The 21,981-nt window shown below is 47.0% G+C and overlaps 1 protein-coding gene across 1 annotated transcript in view; it reads right to left on the bottom strand.

Annotated features, from left to right (window-relative positions):
• LOC139378035 (phosphatidylinositol phosphatase PTPRQ-like) overlaps nucleotides 1–21,981 on the bottom strand; it is a 45,187-nt gene that overhangs the window by 10,264 nt on the left and 12,942 nt on the right. The window contains exons 15-47 of the mRNA XM_071120553.1: nucleotides 21,805–21,970; nucleotides 21,341–21,601; nucleotides 20,999–21,159; nucleotides 19,866–19,977; nucleotides 19,139–19,247; nucleotides 18,849–18,963; nucleotides 14,629–14,698; nucleotides 14,355–14,554; nucleotides 13,759–13,996; nucleotides 13,191–13,319; nucleotides 12,825–12,971; nucleotides 12,034–12,197; nucleotides 11,432–11,963; nucleotides 10,779–10,940; nucleotides 10,521–10,700; nucleotides 8,819–8,926; nucleotides 8,376–8,657; nucleotides 8,180–8,288; nucleotides 7,925–8,097; nucleotides 7,255–7,375; nucleotides 6,987–7,091; nucleotides 6,534–6,681; nucleotides 6,215–6,383; nucleotides 4,348–4,698; nucleotides 3,972–4,247; nucleotides 3,700–3,851; nucleotides 3,398–3,539; nucleotides 3,024–3,293; nucleotides 2,668–2,885; nucleotides 2,379–2,541; nucleotides 2,181–2,290; nucleotides 1,471–1,657; nucleotides 1,125–1,366 (exon numbers count right to left, since the gene is read on the bottom strand). Of these exons, the coding sequence (XP_070976654.1) occupies nucleotides 1,125–1,366; nucleotides 1,471–1,657; nucleotides 2,181–2,290; nucleotides 2,379–2,541; nucleotides 2,668–2,885; nucleotides 3,024–3,293; nucleotides 3,398–3,539; nucleotides 3,700–3,851; nucleotides 3,972–4,247; nucleotides 4,348–4,698; nucleotides 6,215–6,383; nucleotides 6,534–6,681; nucleotides 6,987–7,091; nucleotides 7,255–7,375; nucleotides 7,925–8,097; nucleotides 8,180–8,288; nucleotides 8,376–8,657; nucleotides 8,819–8,926; nucleotides 10,521–10,700; nucleotides 10,779–10,940; nucleotides 11,432–11,963; nucleotides 12,034–12,197; nucleotides 12,825–12,971; nucleotides 13,191–13,319; nucleotides 13,759–13,996; nucleotides 14,355–14,554; nucleotides 14,629–14,698; nucleotides 18,849–18,963; nucleotides 19,139–19,247; nucleotides 19,866–19,977; nucleotides 20,999–21,159; nucleotides 21,341–21,601; nucleotides 21,805–21,970 (6,072 nt within the window). The remainder of the gene's footprint in view (nucleotides 1–1,124; nucleotides 1,367–1,470; nucleotides 1,658–2,180; nucleotides 2,291–2,378; nucleotides 2,542–2,667; nucleotides 2,886–3,023; nucleotides 3,294–3,397; nucleotides 3,540–3,699; nucleotides 3,852–3,971; nucleotides 4,248–4,347; nucleotides 4,699–6,214; nucleotides 6,384–6,533; nucleotides 6,682–6,986; nucleotides 7,092–7,254; nucleotides 7,376–7,924; nucleotides 8,098–8,179; nucleotides 8,289–8,375; nucleotides 8,658–8,818; nucleotides 8,927–10,520; nucleotides 10,701–10,778; nucleotides 10,941–11,431; nucleotides 11,964–12,033; nucleotides 12,198–12,824; nucleotides 12,972–13,190; nucleotides 13,320–13,758; nucleotides 13,997–14,354; nucleotides 14,555–14,628; nucleotides 14,699–18,848; nucleotides 18,964–19,138; nucleotides 19,248–19,865; nucleotides 19,978–20,998; nucleotides 21,160–21,340; nucleotides 21,602–21,804; nucleotides 21,971–21,981) is intronic.

The following is a 21,981-nucleotide window of genomic DNA, read 5'->3' as shown; positions in this document are numbered from 1 at the left end:
CAAGAGACTGGACATTGGCAAGAAGAATGCTAGGGAATGGTGCACGATGTGCCCGTCTCCGGAGTCTGACCAGAAGACCGCCTCGTTTCCCTCTTTTTCGGAGTCGTTTTTTTGGGTCGCTGCATGGGATCCACTCCGTTGTCCTGTTTGTAAGGCAGAGCACAGGATCCGCGTCGCGAAAAGCGTATTCTTGGTCGTACTGATGGTGAGTTGACGCTGATCTTATATTCAGTAGTTCTTCTCGACTGTATGTGATGAAACCTAAGATGACCTGGGGTACTAATGTAAGAAATAACACGTAAAAAAACAAAAAACTGCATAGTTTCCTAGGAACGCGAAGCGAGGCGGCCATCTCTGTCGGCGCCGGAAGTGTCTAGTTGTGACCTGTGTGTGTAGTTGTGACCTGTGTGTGTATGTAGTTGTGATCCGTGTGTGTGTGTGTGTGTGTGTGTGTGTGTGTGTGTGTGTAGTTCTGACCTGTGTGTGTGTGTAGTTGTGTGTGTGTGTGCCCTGTGTGTGTAGTTGTGACCTGTGTGGGTAGTTGTGACCTGTGTGTGTGTAGTTGAGTCCTCTGTGTGTAGTTGTGACCTGTGTGTGTGTGGTTGAGTCATGTGTGTGTAGTTGAGTCCTCTGTGTGTAGTTGTGAACTGTGTGTGTGTGTGTGTGTGTAGTTGAATCCTGTGTGTGTAGTTGTGACCTGTGTGTGTGTAGTTGAGTCCTCTGTGTGTGTGTGTGTGTGTGTTTGTGTGTATTTGAGTCCTATGTGTGTAGTTGTGACCTGTGTGTATGTAGTTGTGACCTGTGTGTGTGTGTGTGTAGTTGTGACCTGTGTGTCTGTAGTTGTGACCCGTGTGTGTGTGTGTGTGTGTGTGTGTGTGTGTGTGTGTGTGTGTGTGTAGCTGTGACCTGTGTGTGTGTGTAGTTGTGACCTGTGGGGGTGTGTGTGTGTGTGTGTGTGTGTGTGTGTGTGTGTGTGTGTGTGTGTGTGTGTGTGTGTGTGTGTGTGTGTGTGTGTGTGTGTAGCTGTGACCTGTGTGTGTGTGTGTGTGTGTGTGTGTGTGTGTGTGTGTGTGTGTGTGTGTGTGTGTGTGTGTAGCTGTGACCTGTGTGTGTGTGATCCTCACCCGTATACTATAGTTGTAGCCTCCCTTCAGCCCGTCGATGACTGCGGTCAGAGTGCGGTTCTTATTTTTGACCACATTGAGGTGGTTAATGGTCATCTCTAGCTGGCCCTGGCGGTAGACAAGCACTGTGTAGGAACTTATGTTCCCATTGGGTTCCTCAGGGGGGGCAAAGGTCACAAACACACGGGTCACTTCCTCCGGAATCACCTGCAGGGTCACGTTCTTAGGAGGATCCCTGGGCTCTGGAAGGAGGAGGGGAAAAGGATGGACGGAGGAGAGAGAGAGATGAACTACTTCCCAGTTTAATAAAGTAGCTACTGTATTACTGGATCTGTGTGTTCCTCACCTTCCTCCATTGTTCTGATGACAGTGGGCTCAGTGGCCTGTCCGTCCCGCCGTGCGTTCTCCAGTGGTCCAGTGAAGGCGGTCACGGTCACAGAGTAGCGAGTGAACGCAGTCAGGTTTGACACAACTACAATCCTCAGCTCCTCTGGACTGCGTACCACAGACTGGTTTAACCCCTCGCTATCCAGCTGAACAACGACACAACATATAGTAGTGTTAGGTTCTTATTTTACAGATCTAAATAACTCACGGACACTAGAGAAGCTTTAACCAAGTTGCATTTTTCCCAAAGGTTCTGTACAGCTGTATTCAGACAGCAAAACATTTCTCACCATCACACGCATGTATACCCCACTTGGGACACTCCTTCTCTCCAATCCTTACATCTTATGGTTTCACAGGAAATGGGTAACAGGATAATAAACCCTTATTACTCCCTTCAGGGGATCTGACCTGACCTCCTGACCTCAACCCCTCAGCCTAATCCACAGATGTCCTTCCGCTCCCCTATAGCAATCCTGTGATCTCCTCCCATCCACCCAGCATATTCCACAGACACTCTGTCTTTCTACAGATCTCACTCCTTTATATACTATGCGTCTAATCTATCATGTCTTTAATATCTCAATGTTCAAAGTTTAGAATCCAATAGTAGCAAGAACCATTTTCATGTTATTATTTGTGTGTGTTTTGTGTACTCACAGAGAGGACGTCTATGAGGTAGGAGGTGGGGCCGGTGATCACATCTGGGAGTTGCCATTGGATACGGAGGCTGTTGGAGGACATGGTCACTGACAGGTCACTGGGAGGGGCATCAGGGTCTGAGAGGAGAGACAGGTATAAATATACACATACTGCCTGGGTGTGTGGGTACATCTGTTGTATGTATGTGTGCATGTGGGTACTTACTCCCAGCCAGTGTGTGTGTGTATTTCCAGGGTGTGTGTTCTCCTGGCCCAGCATTCGTAAGGGCTGTGATTCTGAAGCGGTAGAGGCGGTACTTGGCCAGAGACTGTAGAGTGATGCTCCTGTTGCCCTCACCACCATCAGAACCATTCACTGACACCAACACCTGACCAGGAACATCATGAAGATGATGTTGAGTTCAATGTTAGGATTTCATTTTGTGTCATACAGCCTATTCATGTAGACATACTGTATGTACGACACAACAACACAGATATCCAGGTAAACATACATCCTGATGGACGCAGCCTGGAGCCAGGGCAGCGGTCGGCTCTGGCAGGGGTGTGGCCTCAGCTAGGGGTGTGTCAGACTGGCAGTCGGGTGACAGCAGCTGCACGGTGATGCGGTACTCAGTGAGCATGCCCGGAGCAGAGAGGGGAGGAGCCCATTGGAGCGTTACACTGGTGGCTGTGGCCTCTGACACACTCAGGAAGCGAGGGACACCAGGAACTGCAGGGGGATATAAAGGTGAGTTGAGGTGGTACAGTTCATCTGGTCTCCTGGTGAAGTCTGTGTGTGTGTGTGTGTGTGTGTGTGTGTGTGTGTGTGTGTGTGTGTGTGTGTGTGTGTGTGTGTGTGTGTGTGTACCTGACTCGGGGTGTGTGTAGGCAGTACAGTTGATCTGGTCTCCTGGGCCAGCAGAGTTGACAGCCGTCACGGTGAGTGTGAATCCTGCGTCCGGCGCCAGCCCGCTGACCGTGTAATGGTTTGTGTAAGCCTGGTGTATGTATGCCTGTGAGCGTGTGTCCACCTGGTAGTACAGGATGAGTCCATTGGGGTTGGCTGGAGGCTCCCAGTGTAGAAACACAGAGTCCCAGCCCAGACCAGAGCAGGACAGGTTACCCACCACCTCTGACACTGGAACCAGGAGACACAGGGTTAACACAAGGGTTATTAACCACTTTCACATGCATATGGCACTTGATTTCTGTTTCCACAACCTCACGCACCCACACACGAACCTGATTCATTGGTTGTGAAGTACACAGGAGTGCTGTACTGGTCTCCATGACCCACTCTGGTGTAGCTAAACACACTGATCTCATAGGAGCTGTGAGGCCGGATCCCACTCAGCTGTCCTTCTGTCCACGGACCTGTAGAGTTCTGACAGAGAGGAGGAGGAAGAGAGAGAGAGAGAGAAATCAGGAAATCTTATAGACAGAACATAGCAAAGTTACAGGACTCCAGTTTGACATATTTAATGTGTGTGTGTGTGTGTGTGTGTGTGTGTGTGTGTGTGTGTGTGTGTGTGTGTGTGCAGTACCTGGTAAGTGAGTGTGTTTGTGTTGTTCTCCAGGATCCTGAAGCCGTAGTGTGTGACCACACCGTTGGGTTCCAGAGAGGGTTCCCAAGTCAGCCACACAGAGAAGGCTGTGTGGTTATACAGAGACAGGTTCCGGGGAGGAGACATTGGACCTGGTGGAACACAATGTTAGAGTACATTACTGGCCTTCGTCTGTGTTCAGCGGCAGCAGTTGGAGGGGTTATGGTAGGTTAGAGGTTAATAGGAGATAAAGGTGAGAGGTTAAAGATGACCTGCTTCGTCTGTGTGCAGCATCAGTAGTAGCGGGGGTCCGGAGCCCTTGCGGGTGGCTGCGGTGATGGAGAGGTTGTAGGCTGTGTAGGGCAGCAGCAGTGTGAGTGTGAGGGTGGTGTTGGGGGTGTGTGTGGTGTTGGAGCCTCCAGGGCCGAACAGGGTGAGGGAATAGTCAGTTATCTCTCCGTTGGTCTCCAGGGGGCGCTGCCACACCACAGACACTGAGGAGGACGACAGGTTCCTACTGGACACCAGCACTGGAGCTGAACTGGGGACTGGAGGGAGAGGGTGAGTTAATAGTATGTGAGTGTATGAGTTTAAAATATGCGTGTGCATTTTATGTGTGTGTGTGTGAGAGTACGTAAGAAGACTCACTATCATCATCGGTCCTTACGTGCAGCAGGCTGGTGTGGTTGTGGGCGGGGCCGGCACTGGTTGCCGGGGTAACAGTGAAGACGTATGGATAGTACTTCCTGAGTTTGGTAAACAGGAAGACGTTGTCATTGGTTATCTTGGTGATGGTATTGTTGACAGCGGGGGGTCCGGGGGGGTTGCTGTTAGGTTTAGGGAGGTTCAGGGGTTCAGTGGTAAGGGGGAGTCCAGCCTCCTGCAGGGTGAGCAGGTAGAAGGGGCGTCCGTTGGGTTCCATAGGGGGGTCCCAGCTTACTATGATGGCCGTAGAACTGAAGATCTGAGCACTGAGGTTGTGGACCGGATCACTGGGCACTGTGGGGGGATACGAGGAGTTAGTATGACTGACTGAACTACTATGCATCATTTATATCACTGAATACTAGGACTGAGTCCGAAATGATGGGTCAAGACGCATTACATAGCAAACAGGGTGTCATTGCTAAAACACTTCAAGCTACAGTATGTTGATGGATGCTGTATATACATGCAATACATCTCCACCCAAATCAACAATATTATTAAGAAATCAAACACTTGAGCCACCCCAGGGACAGAGAGACACACACAAAACAGCAATTCATCATCATCATCATCATCAGGATCATCACCCCATGATCAACAGGGAGAACCTCAGTGTGAAAAGAAAACAAACATTTGACCAGAGAAACTTTGTTTTTTAGAAAAGTTATATCGAGAAACTTTGTTTTGAAAAACTTCAAGTCGAGGAAGTTTGAAGAAAGACACTTTGAACAGCAGATACTCATCCTGGCTACACCCTCTTCTGGTGTCTATCCTCTAAGCTCCAGTCACTGAGTCTGACCATATTGAGAGAGCAAACTGAGCATGTGCACACCTCGGGAAACAGGGATGGAGAGAATAAGAGAAGTGAAGATGGAGGAAACAAGGAGGGAGGGGAGACCTCAGTGAAGGCAGATTGAGAGGCTGGTAATGTGGATGGATGGGTGGAGGAGAGAGGGCGGTGTGTGGGTGTCTGAGCCCAGGGCAGTGAGCCCTGCTGGGCTTGGCAGGGCAGGACAGGCAGGGTGGGCTGGAGGTCCGGTGGCTGGAGCACAGAGGCAGAGATACATAGTCAGTATCAGAGACATCATCAGACAGAAACAGGAGTTAGGTACTATCATATGGCAGATGAACGCTGCAGTCTGTCTACGCCATTTTTCCCAAAATCACATAAAAACAAAGAGATCAAAACATGAACAATACCTGACTAGCTAGCTATGTTTTCTAATCCAGATGAATAATATCAGACATTTTATCTGTATTATCTATTTGACATAGACATTGCTACTTCTTCTTATAATCCAGATGCTGCCATTCAATAGTGATCCATCTGCACCTGAAGCTACAGACAACATTAACAGATGACTGATCACTTCTCAACACTATCAACTACTAACACTGAGAGAATAATGACCTATTGACAAAACTATACAGGATGTCTATGTTGATAGCGTTGAAGGATTGATGCCAAGATCTGTTTACTAAATACACGGAGGCCTGTAGCATTGCTCCGTTTGGACAACAAGATATGATCAGATGTCCAAGATGTCAAAGACTAAACTTCCACCAGGTTCAGTAAAAGGAGACACAAACTGGTTGTCTGAGGTACGGAGGCCTCGGAGGGACAAAAAGGGCCAGTTTGTCAGACTGACAACGTTACATCCATTCACTAGCCAGCTGAAAGTTACACTTCAATCTCAGAGTTTTTCCGTGATTTTAGTAAGTTCAAAAAGAGGTTGGAAAAAACAGTGCAGACTCTGTGTGTGTGTGTGTGTGTGTGTGTGTGTGTGTGTGTGTGTGTATGACTGACCATCCTCTGGGGTGAGTAGGTTTAAGGGATCAGTATGGACCCCCCCGTCCCCCTGCAGGGTGCTGGAGGTCAGCCAGAGGCTGTAGTTCTGTCCTCCTCTCAGGCCAGACAAACGGTAGGACAGGTCCTCCCCCGGGGAGACAGGGTCCAGCTCTGACACTGGGATATGCTAGGGGAGAGGGAAGAGGGAGACAATGCCCTTAAAGTAGAAAATAACACACTTTTACACGAGTGTACAATGTGCGTGTGTGTGTTACTCACCTGCTTTATAACAGCTTTATTGTCTGTGTAGTATACACTGTAGTGCTGTAAAACTCACCTGTTCTGTGACAGTGGTATTGTCTGAGTAGTACAGAGTGTAGTGCAGGAGTATTCCATTTGGCTGAGTGGGAGGTTGCCAGAGCATGGTCACCGAGGAAGAGGTCAGGTTCACTAACGACACATTCTGGGGAGGGTCAAACGGCACTGTGGAAGAGAATTGCAAGAGTTTGTGTTCAATAAAGATGAACTGAAGGCCTGGAGCATTGCTCAGTTTGGACTACAAGATTTTCAAAAGTTAAGGAACTAACTCTCTCTGTCTGTCTGTGTCTCTGTGTGTGTGTGTGTGTGTGTGTGTGTGTGTGTGTGTGTGTGTGTGTGTGTGTGTGTGTGTGTGTGTGTGTGTGTGTGTGTGTGTGTGTGTCTGTGTCTGTGTCTGTGTCTGTGTCTGTGTGTGTGTACACCTGTGTCAATAGTACTGAAGCTGATGTATATAAGGACTCCCCCGTCCCCCAGGCGTGTCCAGCTGGAGATAGAGGCATTGTAGCGACTCTCTGAGTCAACACTGATAACCACAGCTGTATCTGTCACGTTCTGCCACACCTCAGATGACTCATTCCTTAGAGAAGAGAGAAGGAAGGAGGATGAAGAAGAGAGAGACCATGTTGGAGCTAGCTGTAACTGCTCCTTCAATCAGAATGCCTCATCCCTCAACATCTTTTTCAACATCACATCAGCAGTAGGAGTCAAACTATTGATCAATAATGAAATAAAAAACTCACCAGACTCTGACTATGTAGTAGAGGATCTCAGAGTTGGCCTCTTTCGGTGGTTCCCATGACAATTGTACCTCGTAGTCTGAAAATGTCCTGGCTAGCAGAAACTGAGGGGGAGTGTCTGGTTCTGAAACAAACTTACCATTGATTAGAACCAAAACACAGACACACTGAAAACCACGCCACCTTGGGGAAATGGACTGGAAGAAGGAAGGTCTGTCTGCATTCTGTCTCATCTGTAAGTACAGCCCTGTGAAGAGAAGCTGATTGGTTAATCATCTGTAAGTACAGCCCTGTGAAGAGAAGCTGATTGGTTAATCATCTGTAAGTACAGCCCTGTGAAGTGAAGCTGATTGGTTAATAGCATGGTTCTGGGCCTGTTGAATATCTCTGTGATAACCCCTGTGATGTCAGAGTGTCAGGAGAACCTGAAACCGAGAGAGGAAGTGACCTCACAGTAGTGAGATGAGAAGAAGAGGTAATGATGAACCTTCTGTGGTCCAGAGTCTCCGGTCACATTAACAACATGGTCCACAATGCAGCCACCTGAATTATAATGACCCTAACCATGGTCCCCTCCCCCCTCTCACCCCAGGGTCCCTCCCTCTGTTGGGGTGATGTTTAGGGGTTTACTGTGTGTGTCTGTGTGTGTGTGTGATGTTTGAGAGGCTCTCACCGTCCTCCAGAGTGGTAATGTTGAGAGGGTCACTGCTGTGGTTTCCGGAGCCAATACGTGTGTGTGCCTTCACCACCAGAGTGTATTGCGCAAACTTCCTCAGGTGTGTGATCTGGGCGTGGTTGATGGGTGTGGTCAGGTTGAGGAAGTGGGAGGAGTTTTGCAGCTCAAGGCTGTAAATCAAATCAAAGTCCATTTAAAGTGCATTTAGTCATCACGAGACAGTTCAAATATAGAAGCTAGGCAGAGATGTACCTGTAGTGTGTGATAACTCCGTTGGGCACCAGGGGGTGCTCCCATGTCACGTTCACCTCATTGGAACTGACAGACACGTAGGACAGGCCGTAGGAAGGGCTACCCGGGACTAGAGAGGAGACACACACACTTTAACATGAGGCGTTAGTGTGTGCATGTGTCTAGTGTGTGTGTGTGTGTGTGTGTGTAGACTCACCGTCCTCCCCAGACAGCATAGTGAGTGTGTCTGAGGTGTGGTTCCCATGTCCGATGCGTGTGTATGCTCTGACAGAGACATTATAGTATGAAAACGGCCTTAGTCCTGTCAGAGTCACTCTGGGGACAGAGCTGTTCAACACTGCCACATACGATTGGTTCTCGTACAGAACCTCATACTGTTGGATCACCCCATTGGCTCTCTCCGGGGGCGACCAAGAGAGGGTGGTGGTGGAGGGAGAAGTGTCTACCACTGTTAACCCTACAGGCGGGGTGTCAGGTTCTGAGAGAGAGATAGAGAGGGGTAAGACTGGACTTTCTATCATTAAACCCACACAATGACAGAGGTGTGTGTGTGTGTGTGTGTGTGTGTGTGTGTGTGTGTGTGTGTGTGTGTGTGTGTGTGTGTGTGTGTGTGTGTGTGTGTGTGTGTGTGGTATGTACCATCCTCGGGTGTGACAGCGAAAATATCGTCTAGGTCAGACAGAGAGCTCTCTCCTACAGCAGTAGATGCAGCCACTCGCAGTTTATAACCTGTATACTTCTCCAGTCCTGAAACACACAGCAAGCAGTTTATAACCTGTATACTTCTCCAGCCCTGAAACACACAGCAAGCAGTTTATAACCTGTATACTTCTCCAGCCCTGAAACACACAGCAAGCAGTTTATAACCTGTATACTTCTCCAGTCCTGAAACACACAGCAAGCAGTTTATAACCTGTATACTTCTCCAGCCCTGAAACACACAGCAAGCAGTTTATAACCTGTATACTTCTCCAGTCCTGAAACACACAGCAAGCAGTTTATAACCTGTATACTTCTCCAGTCCTGAAACACACAGCAAGCAGTTTATAACCTGTATACTTCTCCAGTCCTGAAACACACAGCAAGCAGTTTATAACCTGTATACTTCTCCAGCCCTGAAACACACAGCAAGCAGTTTATAACCTGTATACTTCTCCAGCCCTGAAACACACAGCAAGCAGTTTATAACCTGTATACTTCTCCAGTCCTGAAACACACAGCAAGCAGTTTATAACCTGTATACTTCTCCAGCCCTGAAACACACAGCAAGCAGTTTATAACCTGTATACTTCTCCAGTCCTGAAACACACAGCAAGCAGTTTATAACCTGTATACTTCTCCAGTCCTGAAACACACAGCAAGCAGTTTATAACCTGTATACTTCTCCAGTCCTGAAACACACAGCAAGCAGTTTATAACCTGTATACTTCTCCAGTCCTGAAACACACAGCAAGCAGTTTATAACCTGTATACTTCTCCAGTCCTGAAACACACAGCAAGCAGTTTATAACCTGTATACTTCTCCAGCCCTGAAACACACAGCAAGCAGTTTATAACCTGTATACTTCTCCAGTCCTGAAACACACAGCAAGCAGTTTATAACCTGTATACTTCTCCAGTCCTGAAACACACAGCAAGCAGTTTATAACCTGTATACTTCTCCAGTCCTGAAACACACAGCAAGCAGTTTATAACCTGTATACTTCTCCAGCCCTGAAACACACAGCAAGCAGTTTATAACCTGTATACTTCTCCAGTCCTGAAACACACAGCAAGCAGTTTATAACCTGTATACTTCTCCAGCCCTGAAACACACAGCAAGCAGTTTATAACCTGTATACTTCTCCAGTCCTGAAACACACAGCAAGCAGTTTATAACCTGTATACTTCTCCAGTCCTGAAACACACAGCAAGCAGTTTATAACCTGTATACTTCTCCAGTCCTGAAACACACAGCAAGCAGTTTATAACCTGTATACTTCTCCAGCCCTGAAACACACAGCAAGCAGTTTATAACCTGTATACTTCTCCAGCCCTGAAACACACAGCAAGCAGTTTATAACCTGTATACTTCTCCAGTCCTGAAACACACAGCAAGCAGTTTATAACCTGTATACTTCTCCAGTCCTGAAACACACAGCAAGCAGTTTATAACCTGTATACTTCTCCAGTCCTGAAACACACAGCAAGCAGTTTATAACCTGTATACTTCTCCAGTCCTGAAACACACAGCAAGCAGCCTAATACCAATACATCTTTACAGGCTTGAACCAGACTTGGACCATGTGTGTATACGTGTACATACGGTATGTGTTTGTGTGTGTGTGCGTGTGTGTGTTACCTGTGAGCAGTATGCTGGTGTTGTGTGTAATTCTCTGCAGGGCCCGGTTGCTGTGTAGGTTGAGTCCGTAGAGAGTGTAGTGTGTGATTCGTCCATTGGGGTTGAGGGGCAGAGTCCAGCTGACCAGGATAGAGGTGGAGCTAACATTCTGATAGGACACTCCCACCACTGAGCTAGGAACTACAACAACGCACAACAATAAACAAACAATGACATTATTACAAAACTATGTATATATATATATATATCTGTGTGTACCCTGTTCGTGAGTCTTCTCAGTGACGCGTGTTGCAGGTCCCTCTCCAATAGTAGTAGCCGCGGTAACAGTGAAGGTGTAGTCAGTGAAGGGACTGAGACCAGAGACTAGGTAAGACAGCTCCTTAGCCTGCATGTCTATGACCTTGTCCCTCACATACACTCCTGGAACACACACACACACACACACGGTGTAAAGGACAGACTGTAGAGCAGTGGTAACACCTCATTCATCAACTAGTCTTAAATGTTTAAAGTGTTATGACTCATGTACTGGAGGCAGCTCTGCAGAGTGGTCACTAGTTCTGTCCTTGAGCTGTTCTTTTCTATTGATGTTCTGTATTATGTCATGTTTCATGTTTTGTGTGGACCCCAGGAAGAGTAGCTGCTGCAATTGCAACAGACAATGGTGTTCCTAATAAAATACCAAATAAACCTGATTTTAAACCTAACAACACTGCTAAGCCTAAACCTAACCTTAAATTAAGACCAAAAAGCACATTTTTGTTTTCATGAATTTACACAATATAGCCAATTGTGACGTTGCAGTTGGCCCATCTAGCGGAAATCGTTCAGTTCTGCCTCCAGGGCAAGATTCATGACAATAAACGTCAACTTGCGGTTAAAAGGTTAAAGGTTAGTGGTGAGTGCAGTACTTCCTGGGGTGCTGGATGCAGCAGCCCTGGTGAAGAGGTATGTCAGGAGTGTCTGGAGGTGTCCAGTGGCTGCAGGTGCAGAGCGGGTAGAGAGGTGGGGCTTGCCAGAGGTGAGCTGGCCGGGCTGTGGCTGTGCAGTGAGCCAGGGGAGGGGTGTGGCCGGGGGTGAGGTGGTTAGGGAGAGTGAAGAGGTCCCTGAAGTCACATGGGCAAAGGTCAGAGGGGTGGAGTCTGGAAAGTCAGTGGTCTGGCCAGTCCCAGGGGCCATACTGGCCAGACTGGAGCCCTCAGTGACTGTCGGGTCAGTGTTGCTGTTGTGCTCAAAGTTAGTGTTGGGGCTGGTTGGAGCGCTGTGTGTGCGGCTGATTGCAGTCCTGGTCATGCCGGTGATGAGCGTGTGGTCGGGGAGGGTGACCGTGAACGCAGGTGGGGAGGTGGTCAGGCTGTCAGCTGATCTCTTACGCCGGAGAGAGTGGTCAGGGATAACAGCAGCAAACGTTCCATCACCAAGGAGATCAGTGTAATTTAGATCCTAAAGATAAGATGAAAACATCAGACACACACACACACACAGCCACTAATCCAGACAGATAGAGTGGTACCTGTGTTCCAGTGAGGGTGATGTCCTGCAGCAGTGTGTTATCAGAAAGAACCAGGAGTCTGTACTGTGTGATCAGACCATTGGGCTGGGCAGGACTTCTCCAACTCACACGCACAGACACAGAGTCTACTGCTACTGCCTGCAGAGCCTGCACTGCACTGGGAGCTACACACACACACACACAGACACACAGACAGACAGACAGACAGACAGACAGTATTAGACAGACAGTATCAGACAGACAGTATCAGACAGACAGTATCAGACAGACAGTATCAGACAGACAGTATCAGACAGACAGTGTCAGACAAACAGTATCAGACAGTATTAGACAGACAGTATCAGACAGACAGTATTAGACAGACAGTATCAGACAGACAGTATTAGACAGACAGTATTAGACAGTATCAGACAGACAGTATTAGACAGACAGTATCAGACAGTGTCAGACAGACAGTATCAGACAGACAGTATTAGACAGACAGTATTAGACAGACAGTGTCAGACAAACAGTGTCAGACAAACAGTATCAGACAGTATCAGACAGACAGTATCAGACAGACAGTATTAGACAGACAGTATCAGACAGACAGTATTAGACAGACAGTATTAGACAGTATCAGACAGACAGTATCAGACAGACAGTATCAGACAGTATCAGACAGACAGTATTAGACAGAATGTTAGAGGGCCGAATGTTTAGATGTCACCACACTGGCCAATAGGGAGAGGAAGGGCACCACACTGCTAGAGCACATCACTCAAGACACATGTTTGTGAGTGTGTTCTTACCCTCAGCAGGTGTCAATACAGCAGTAAAGGCCTCAGGCCCCAGCAGGCCAGCAGACTTGGCCCGCACCGCCACTCTGTAGCGTGTGTAGGGTGTCAGACCAGAGTACACAAACCTCAGGTCCCATGTGCTGTTCTCATAGATAAACCCTGACACACACACACACACACACACACACACACACACACACACACACACACACACACACACACACACACACACACACACACACACACACACACACACACACACACACACACACACACACACACACACCCCATTCGGGTCAGATCTGCGACCTTCAGTGTTTTTACTTCAGCAAGTATTTTAAATGTAGTGATGTACTGTATGTGTATGTGTGTGTTTACCTGTGGGGCCGTAGAGATAGATAACGTAGCTGAAACGTCCGGTAACGATGGTTGGGGGATCCCAGGAGACAGAGACCGACTTAGACGTCACGTTCCATACCAACAGGTTGTGGGGGGGGTCCTCTGGGGCTGCATCACACACATACATATCCACATGGTGAGAGATGAAGAGATAGGAACAGATAGAGAGAGATGGAGAGATAGGAACAGATAGAGAGAGATGGAGAGATAGGAACAGATAGAGATATGGAGAGATAGAGAGATAATAACAGATAGAGAGAGAGATCGAGACAGAGATATCCCATTGGCAAAAATAGTTTGAATCAATGTTGTTTCCACATCATTTTAACCCCCAAAATCTGTGCGATGACATTGAATCAAACTCATAGGATTTGCAAAAAGTCAACAACATAAGGGCATTTTTCACCTAACTTTTAACCTAAATCCACTGACATTGAATTCACAATGGCTGACAACACAACCAAATGTAAATGAAAATTAGATGTTGAACTGACGTCTGTGCCCAGTGGGATGTAGATGGAGAAAGGTGGAGTGTGTGGGTGTGTACCTGACTCAGGCATGCGGACCATGGTGGAGGCGACCTGTCCCTCTCCGTCAGAGGTGAAAGCAGACACTTCGAAGACGTATGCTGTGTAAGGTCGCAGCTGGTCCACCCCTACGGATATTGGTACGGCCCAGGTGGCGGCGGGTGGGACGGCTGACAGGGTGACGGGAGGAGAGGACGCTGTCAGAGCTGTCACCTCTGACGGACTGGGGGTCCCACGAGACAGAATTTCTGCTGCATCCTACACACACACACACACACATACACAAACACACATTTAAGTACACGAAAGACAGAGAGAGAGAGAGAGAGGGAGTGAATGAGTGAGTGAGTGAGTGAGTGAGTGAGTGAGTGAGTGAGTGAGTGAATGAATGAATGAGTGAGAGAAAGAAAGAGAGGCAGAAAGAGAGAGAGAAAAACTGGGGGCCTGCAGCACTGTTCTGGTTGTACAACAATATATTTTCTGAACGTTTAAAAACCAGTTGAAAAATCTAATCTCATCTAGATAGTCTTCTGTTAACGATGTGGTCAGAGTATCTGTGTAGAGAGAGAGAAAGAAGCAGACAAACAGAGAGAGAGAAAGAAAGAGAAAGACATACATTGCAGTGTGGTAGCGCTCCGGTCATGATGTCCTCAGCATCCAGCTCCAGTATGCGGACGGTCTGACCAGTACGAGCGTGTTTGGCTTTGACCGCAAACTTGGTGATCAGACCGTTGATGCGGAGTGGCAGGAGCCAAGTGACCACTACAAACGTGTGGTTCTCAGCAAACGCTGTCAGGTTAGTCACCAGGCCTGGGGCTGACAAAGGGTTACAGTTGTCTGTTTGTGTAAGTGTGTGTGTGTGTGTTTGTATGTTATTTGTGGATACCTACGAGCCTCAGCAGTTTTGATGTACAGAGACTTGCTATAGGGTCCAATACCAGCAGAGTTTTCTGCTGCAACCTGGACAGAGAGAGAGAGAGAGAGAGAGAGAGAGAGAGAGAGAGAGAGAGAGAGAGAGAGAGAGAGAGAGAGAGAGAGAGAGAGAGAGAGAGAGAGAGAGAGAGAGAGAGAGAGAGAGAGAGAGAGAGAGAGAGAGAGAGAGAGAGAGAGAGAGAGAGAGAGAGAGAGAGAGAGAGAGAGAGAGAGAGAGAGAGAGAGAGAGAGAGAGAGAGAGAGAGAGTATTAATCAGCATTACTAATTCAGGGTTAAGTCGTCAGATCTTCACCATGTTAATCTCTACCAGTGGTCAGGGACGTTTATTGATGCAACAGTCACATAACACCAGGCAGGCAGACATACACACTGACTACAGGGACATCCATAGCACCCTGTAGCCTACTGCTAGCTTGTCTTTGAAGCTAAGCAAGGTTGGGCCTCTCTGGATTGGAGGTCAGATGATGCTGGTTGATGATGATGATGCAAGATGGGGTCAAAGGGTTAAAGGGAAGTTCTATTAAGTGAAGTTCTATTCAAGTGAAAACTATTAACCATAATCACACACAGCGTATTGGCAGAATAGTCTGTGGGAAAAAAACAGCATGGATCCATAGATATTTTTACGTTATAAGTAATTTAATCACAATGAATTATTTAACCAGATCAAGAGAATAGTTTCCCCTCCGAAGGCATCTGCCCCCCCCCCCCCCCCCCCCCACACACACACACACACACACGCATGGATGGATGCACACAAAGAAAAGACAGATATGGTTAAAACACACATTCTACCATATGCTTACGTTACATTTCTATTGAATGATGTAAGTGTATTTGATGGGAGAGGCTATATGGACACGCCTGGTGCCCAAATTGATGACGTGAAGAACGAATTGGGAAAAGTGGAATCGGTCAGAACGACCAGGAGCTATGTTGAAAAAAAAGTGCAAAAGGAGAAAGCTCTGTGGCTCTACAAGATATCGACATATGACGTGGAAAGCTATGATTTTCAGAGTAGGGCACCGGTTAAAGCTGTCATCGCTGGTGTCTCGTTGGATATAAAGGCTGTGTGGTTTATGGATAACATGCCAGGAGTGGTAGACGCATGTAGCTTGACTTGAATGATAGGAGCAAAGTCTATCAGTTTTACTTTCGTTTGATGAAGTGATTCTCCCGACTTATGTAAAACTTGGGTATTTGAGATATGCGGTGAGACCGTATGTACAGAAGCCGCTGCAGTGTTACAGCTTGTTTCTGTAATTGTGATGGGAATCACGTTCCAGTTCCCAGAGTGCCCTGTAAAAACGAAGGAGGTCGCAGTAGCTAGGATCAGGGCTATCCAGCAGGACTCCTATGTGGAGGCAGTGAAAATAGCTGAAGAAGTGAGTAGTAGAGAGGAGATGGTAGGTGATGTTCCACAGTCTGCAGTGAATGCCATGCAGGAGAAGGATCCCGACACACAAACAGTGAAGAAGGTGGACTTTGTTGCGTTTCTAGCACAAGTGATGAATTGCACTAGTCAAATGAATAAAACAATCTAAGAAGCTAGATATCATTGTGAAGGCGGCAAATAGATTTCTGGATATTCAGGACTTGACAGCCAAAATGTTACGGGGAGTACTGAATGGCCGAGGTTCTCCCTTCCCAAGTTCTTGAATCTGTGTAGGGATCTGAAAATACATTAAAATCTGACTGAAGGAGTAAACATTTTTTTAAATGATATATTATTTTTTAAATTCAGGGTAGTAGAGTGAATTTTGGTTAGTGGTTTTGGTAATTAGTATGTATTTGTTCATCCAAAACAGCTTTGTTTTTTGGGATATCATTTTTTTACTACCTCGTACAGCAGGTGGCAGCAATACACCTTATGAGAGTTGTCTGCTAATAAACCTTGAAGAAGAAATTGATGACTTATGTCCCACTGATGAGCATTGATTGGAACACATCCTACAAAAAAGGTATTCTGAGTGCTGGGAACATGAACAACATCTGAATACAAGCTTTGGGTAGATAGGCAATGGCAAGGCGAGAGAGATGGGGTTGTTTGGGAGGGAGTTTAGCCCCTTTGTGGTTCTTCCTGCTATCCCACCTTGTTTGCTCCCTCTGACAGTGATAGATCCAGGGTTGCTTGAGAGGGTAAGATATGTTGAGGAAGGAATAGATTCAGTTGTAAGTGAACACTTAAAAACACAATACTATGCTTTCTTGAATATATTCACATATGGGTCTAAGGACCTAAAACAGGGAGGACAGGTGCAGCTTTTAGTGTTCCTGAGTTTGAGGTTACAGTGGGAAACAGATCATTTATCTGTTTACACAACGGAGTTGCTGGACATACTCTTGGCTGCAGAGTGGGTGGAGGAGGTGAGGCCAGACGGTAGTCATCTGCTCTCACTGCTGTACAGCACTGATAAGATTCCATTAATCTGTGTCTCGGCACAGACAGGGTTGTATGAGGGTTTGCAGAGCTTGTATAGGGTGAGACAGATGGGGGTATTTGTAATGATCCTCGGTACCAGCTTATGTGGGAGTAGAGGGGAATGAGGAGGTGGATGTTATCGCCAAGCAGGCTCTTATACATCCTAACGTTGAGATGAAATTCAAATCAGTAAAGCAGAAGCTAAGGGGTTGATAAAAACAGTGGTTAAAAACAAATGGCAAGAGTTGTGGAAAAGGGAGGGAAAGGGATGACAGCTGTATAAGATCCAGGAAAAGGTGGGGGCAGGGAGGTTCTCAGGCAGAGAGAGATGGGAGGAAAGTGTAGTCACAAGGCTGAGACTGGGACACACAAGGCTCAATAGTACATTGAAATTGGTGGGGAACCATCCGACTGGGAGGAGTGATCAGGGCCGGTCCTTGCCATTCTGCTGCCCTTGGCGAAACCAAAAATTGCTGGCTATGACTGGTTCAGATTTTGTCCGGACCGGACTAAAAACCAATGTCCATGGATGTGGAAATCAAGGCCGGTCCGGACTGCACCAAAAAAAGATGTCCAAAAGGCACCGGCGTCAGGTCCATGCTTATTGAGGCGTAGCCTACAGTGTTGCCTAAAATGGAATTTTATTAATGAATGCACTGATCACGACAATGGGGTGAAACACCTGGACAGTTGTGATGGTACATTCCATATTTTCCATTTTACTTTGACCTGTCTTGTTTTTAGAATATGTTGTTTGTTAACATGAAAGCACATTTTTGAATTGATTGGGAGCCATTTAGGTTAGGCTATTTGTTCGGAGAAACCTGCATGATGTGCAAAGTGTCCATCTCATTACAGTTAGTTTTCCCTATCACGTATGAATTGTATTTTTACCTTGTTTTTTCAACCAGTCCAGTTGGAGGCGGCAATACACCTTTTGGGGTTATAGTCAGCCATAAAATCCACAGAAGAAGAAGAAGGAGAGTGGAGAGGAATGGATTCGGTTCAGTCAGCTGTCCTGAGCCTTTCCCAGCTAGCTAGTTTATGCTGGCTAGAAGGATGGCACTAGTTAAAACGTGTAGTATTGGTCACCATCTGGAACGACAAGCCGGTGTGAATGACCAGTGCACTTGCTTAACCGGGCAGCTATCACATGTCACTGGCGCTTGCTAACGTGGCCAATTTGTTCCATCCCACTTAATAATATTTTGAGTAGGAAAGCAGCCTAGACGTGAAATAACTTGTAATATTGGTATATATCTGGATGTCCCCGTAATACAGTATACTGCTCAATTTGGGAGAGTTTGCACTGCAAGCCGCCAACTCAACAACACGAGGTGTCTCGCTCCTGAGTCCTGATTTCCAAGCACTGCTCTAGTGCAGTAACTCAGATGGAAGTAGCTAGATAGTGTAGCTAATATCAGGCCAGGGTGACAGCTAAAGCACATTTATTGCTTTTGTAGTCTGATAAAAACTGAATGATTCTGAACACTCCAAGTCCCAACTTCGGCAGACACGTTTCAAATTATCGCTGAAGCGTCTAGCCACCAGTGTAAACTACCTGGCTCATTAGGTTGACTGACAGAATAGAATCCATTCGTCCCCACTCAACTCTCGCTGCGCGACATATGTCATACATTTTGGGCACCAGGCATGTCTGTATAGCCTCTCCAGTGCATGGTTACCTTCTAGATGTGTGTGTGAAAGAGAGCAGAGAGACGTTACTGACAGTATGTTTACTGTATGAGTGTTACCTTGATGTTATAGGTAGACCCTGGTAAGAAGAGATTGAGAAGGGTCTCAGGGATGTCCAGGTGTTTGGTCACCTCTTTGAAGGTGGGGTCTGGATATGGACACACCTCTTTGTACCTATTAAATTAAATAGAAACAACTTTATTTAAAACACCAGATGATATACAAAAACTTTATTTAGAAGTAAATAGTGGTGGAATATCAACACCCTATTCCCCCCCTTATAGTGTTATTCCCCTAATAGTGTTCCAGGAGAAGGCTTAATCTGGGTCTACATCATATGGCTCCTTACCTGATGACATAACCGTCGACGCGGGAGTCAGGGGGCATGGTCCAAGACAGAAGGATCCCATTGGAGCCCACCCTCTCCCCCTCTAGATTGGTGGGAGGGGATGTTGGGGCTGGGAGAAAAGGAGGAAGAGGAAATGAGAAGAGACGAGACGAGAACTGTTACGGCCATATTCCCCAAAATCTCCTAAAAATCTGATATATGTGACATCAGAAAGAATCCAATCCATACTTATACTGCCAAAACTAGGAAGTCCTGTCAACACATTGGGAGGATGGTGAGAGACATTGTGAAAGATACTGTTGTTGTTTGCTATTGGGTCAACCAGCTGGGTGTTTGTATGTTTGTATGTATGTATGTGTGTGTGTGTGTGTGTGTGTGTGTGTGTGTGTGTGTGTGTGTGTGTGTGTGTGTGTGTGTGTTGGTAGCGGTGGGGGGGTGACCAGCTTGCTCTATTCCGGTGAATAGATGCTCAGAGCTATGGCATTTCACTGACATTCACTACAGCATCATTCATTCTACTTAGCAAGGCTAGTGTTACCACACACCGCACGCACATAAACCTACACACACCTACAAACACACACACACACCTACACACCGAACGCACACACACACAGGGTGGGAGATAATAAACATTAGCAGCCATTATCAGCAGAGGGCAGCAGCAGAACAGACCCAATGATTCCTCAGAGCAGACCACTATCATTTCAGCTGTAACACATCTCACCGGTCTTGTTGGTGTTGATTATACGGCTGACCGGTGGGCTGAGGTTGGAGGAGGAGGCGGCGGTCACCATGACCGTAAACACTGTTCGAGGACTCAGACTGGATACGTCAGCCTGAGGAGAGACTACATGATCAGAACATGACCACAACCACAACACAACTACAGTATATGGTTGTAGATGTGTGTGTGTGTGTGGAGCAGTCTAACCTGTGAGTGTGTGTATCCCAGGTAGAAGGTGATGATCAGGAGAAGAGTGATGGCCATGCTGGAGCTAGCCCAGTTATCCCAGTTAGCTGTTAGCCCAGTTACCAGTTAGCCTAGTTACCAGTTAGCTGTTAGCCCAGTAAGCCCAATTAGCTGTTAGCCCAGTTAGCTGTTTGCTGGTCAGAGGCAGCAGGTTAGAGAGAAAGAGGCAATGTCAGCTCAATGTTAGAGGGCTTAGCACCATTGTTCAATCCAATGTTGCAATTTAGCTACAGCAGGTCACAGTGTTACAGCAGTTTAGATCTTAGAGCCGTTGTCCAGGCCTAACGTAGTAACCCAGTCCACAGTTAGCGACAGTTAGCCACGGTTAGCAGGTTAGATTCGACGATATTCAGGGCAGTACATGCCACCATAATGTAGAAACAATTAGAGCAGGAAAGTTACAATAGTAGTAGTCCAGTCTTGTGATAGCAACAGGTTAGCTACAGAAGTAGTAGTTGTAGTCCAGGTCTGGTAGTAACCCAGTCCACCGTTAGCAGTCATTCAGTGGTCAGCAGTTAGCCGGTTAGGTCAGAGAGAGGCAGGGCAGTGTGTACACCATAACTCCATGCAGGAGAGCAGCTTCACCAAATGAATGATTCAGGGTTGAGCTCAGGAGGTCTACCTAATAAATAATGAGCTCTATTACTCAACCTGTGTGTGTATGCGTTTGTGTTAGGTTACGCTGGGGGTATCTGACACCTGGCTGCTGAGCAAGGTCGGGAAGGGGTGGGATCTGGGTGAGGGAGAGGTATGTGTTAGTATACGTGTGTGTGTGTGTGTGTCTCCATAACTCACTTGTGTTGATGTTTACAGAAGCAGATTAACTCCTGTCTCCACTTCTACTGATAACATCTACTGTGTAATAGCTTCTGTGTGTGTGTGTTTACCTGTATGAGTCTGTCGACTGTGCGGTAGACAGAGACAGTTCCTTGGCTGGGCAGCAGGCTGACGAGGTACTGGTCCACACACCCCTCTGACTGCTCCCAACGCAGAGAGAAGTTCTGAGCAGACACACTAACCACATTTACACCACGCACACGGCCTGGCACTAAGGGATACAGAGAGAGAGAAAGATAAAAAGAGAGGGGGGGATAGATGGAGGGACACAGAGAGAGAGAGAAATATTTTATGCACGTGTATAACTTATTGAGAGACCCCTGCTTAAACCCATGCTTAAAATCAGGGACGTTGTGGTCAGAGTAATGTAGTTTTGTGTTACAGTCAGGTACCTGTGGTAACAGTCAGGGAGGCAGCTGTCCCTGCCTCTCCTCGTCTAATGCGCTCCACGATCATGTTATACATACAGCCATCCCTCAACCCAGTTACAGTAGCAACCTGCCTCTCCTTGGAGACCTCTATCGTATGTGCTTGCGAGCCATTTCCAACAGTTACCCTGTGGAAGTCAAACTGGCCAATGGCAGCGTCCCACCTCACCACGGCACAGGAAGAGTTAACATAGAGCAGAGAGAGGGAACACACACCGGCCGGACCTGCATCAGACAAACACACACGTTAATATAACATATGAATATGAGGTTAGATGAGCTCTGTCTCAGTCTCTGACTCTCAAAGGTTACTACTAGTCTCTGACTCTCAAAGGTTACTACTAGGAGCTCTGATATGGCCCTGATATGGCTAGCCACATTAAGTGTTGCCACAAAGAGGTTGATTTGTGTGTGTGTATGTGTCTTACGTGTGGAGAACTGTGTAGTGACAGGCTGGCTGAAGTCTGATACCAGCAGGCTCAGGACGGTGATGTCATAATCTAATCCTGGGGTCAAACCTCCTACCTGGAGGCTGTTGCTATGAACCCCCATCTCACGACATGATGACTTGTCCCCAGACAGACACAACAGCAGCTAAGGAGAAC

The sequence above is a fragment of the Oncorhynchus clarkii genome, chromosome 2, assembly GCF_045791955.1.
Source record: "Oncorhynchus clarkii lewisi isolate Uvic-CL-2024 chromosome 2, UVic_Ocla_1.0, whole genome shotgun sequence".
Lineage (NCBI taxonomy): Eukaryota > Metazoa > Chordata > Actinopteri > Salmoniformes > Salmonidae > Oncorhynchus > Oncorhynchus clarkii.
The sequence above is the reverse complement of the archived record's forward strand: the minus strand, read 5'-3'. Positions and strand labels throughout refer to the sequence as shown.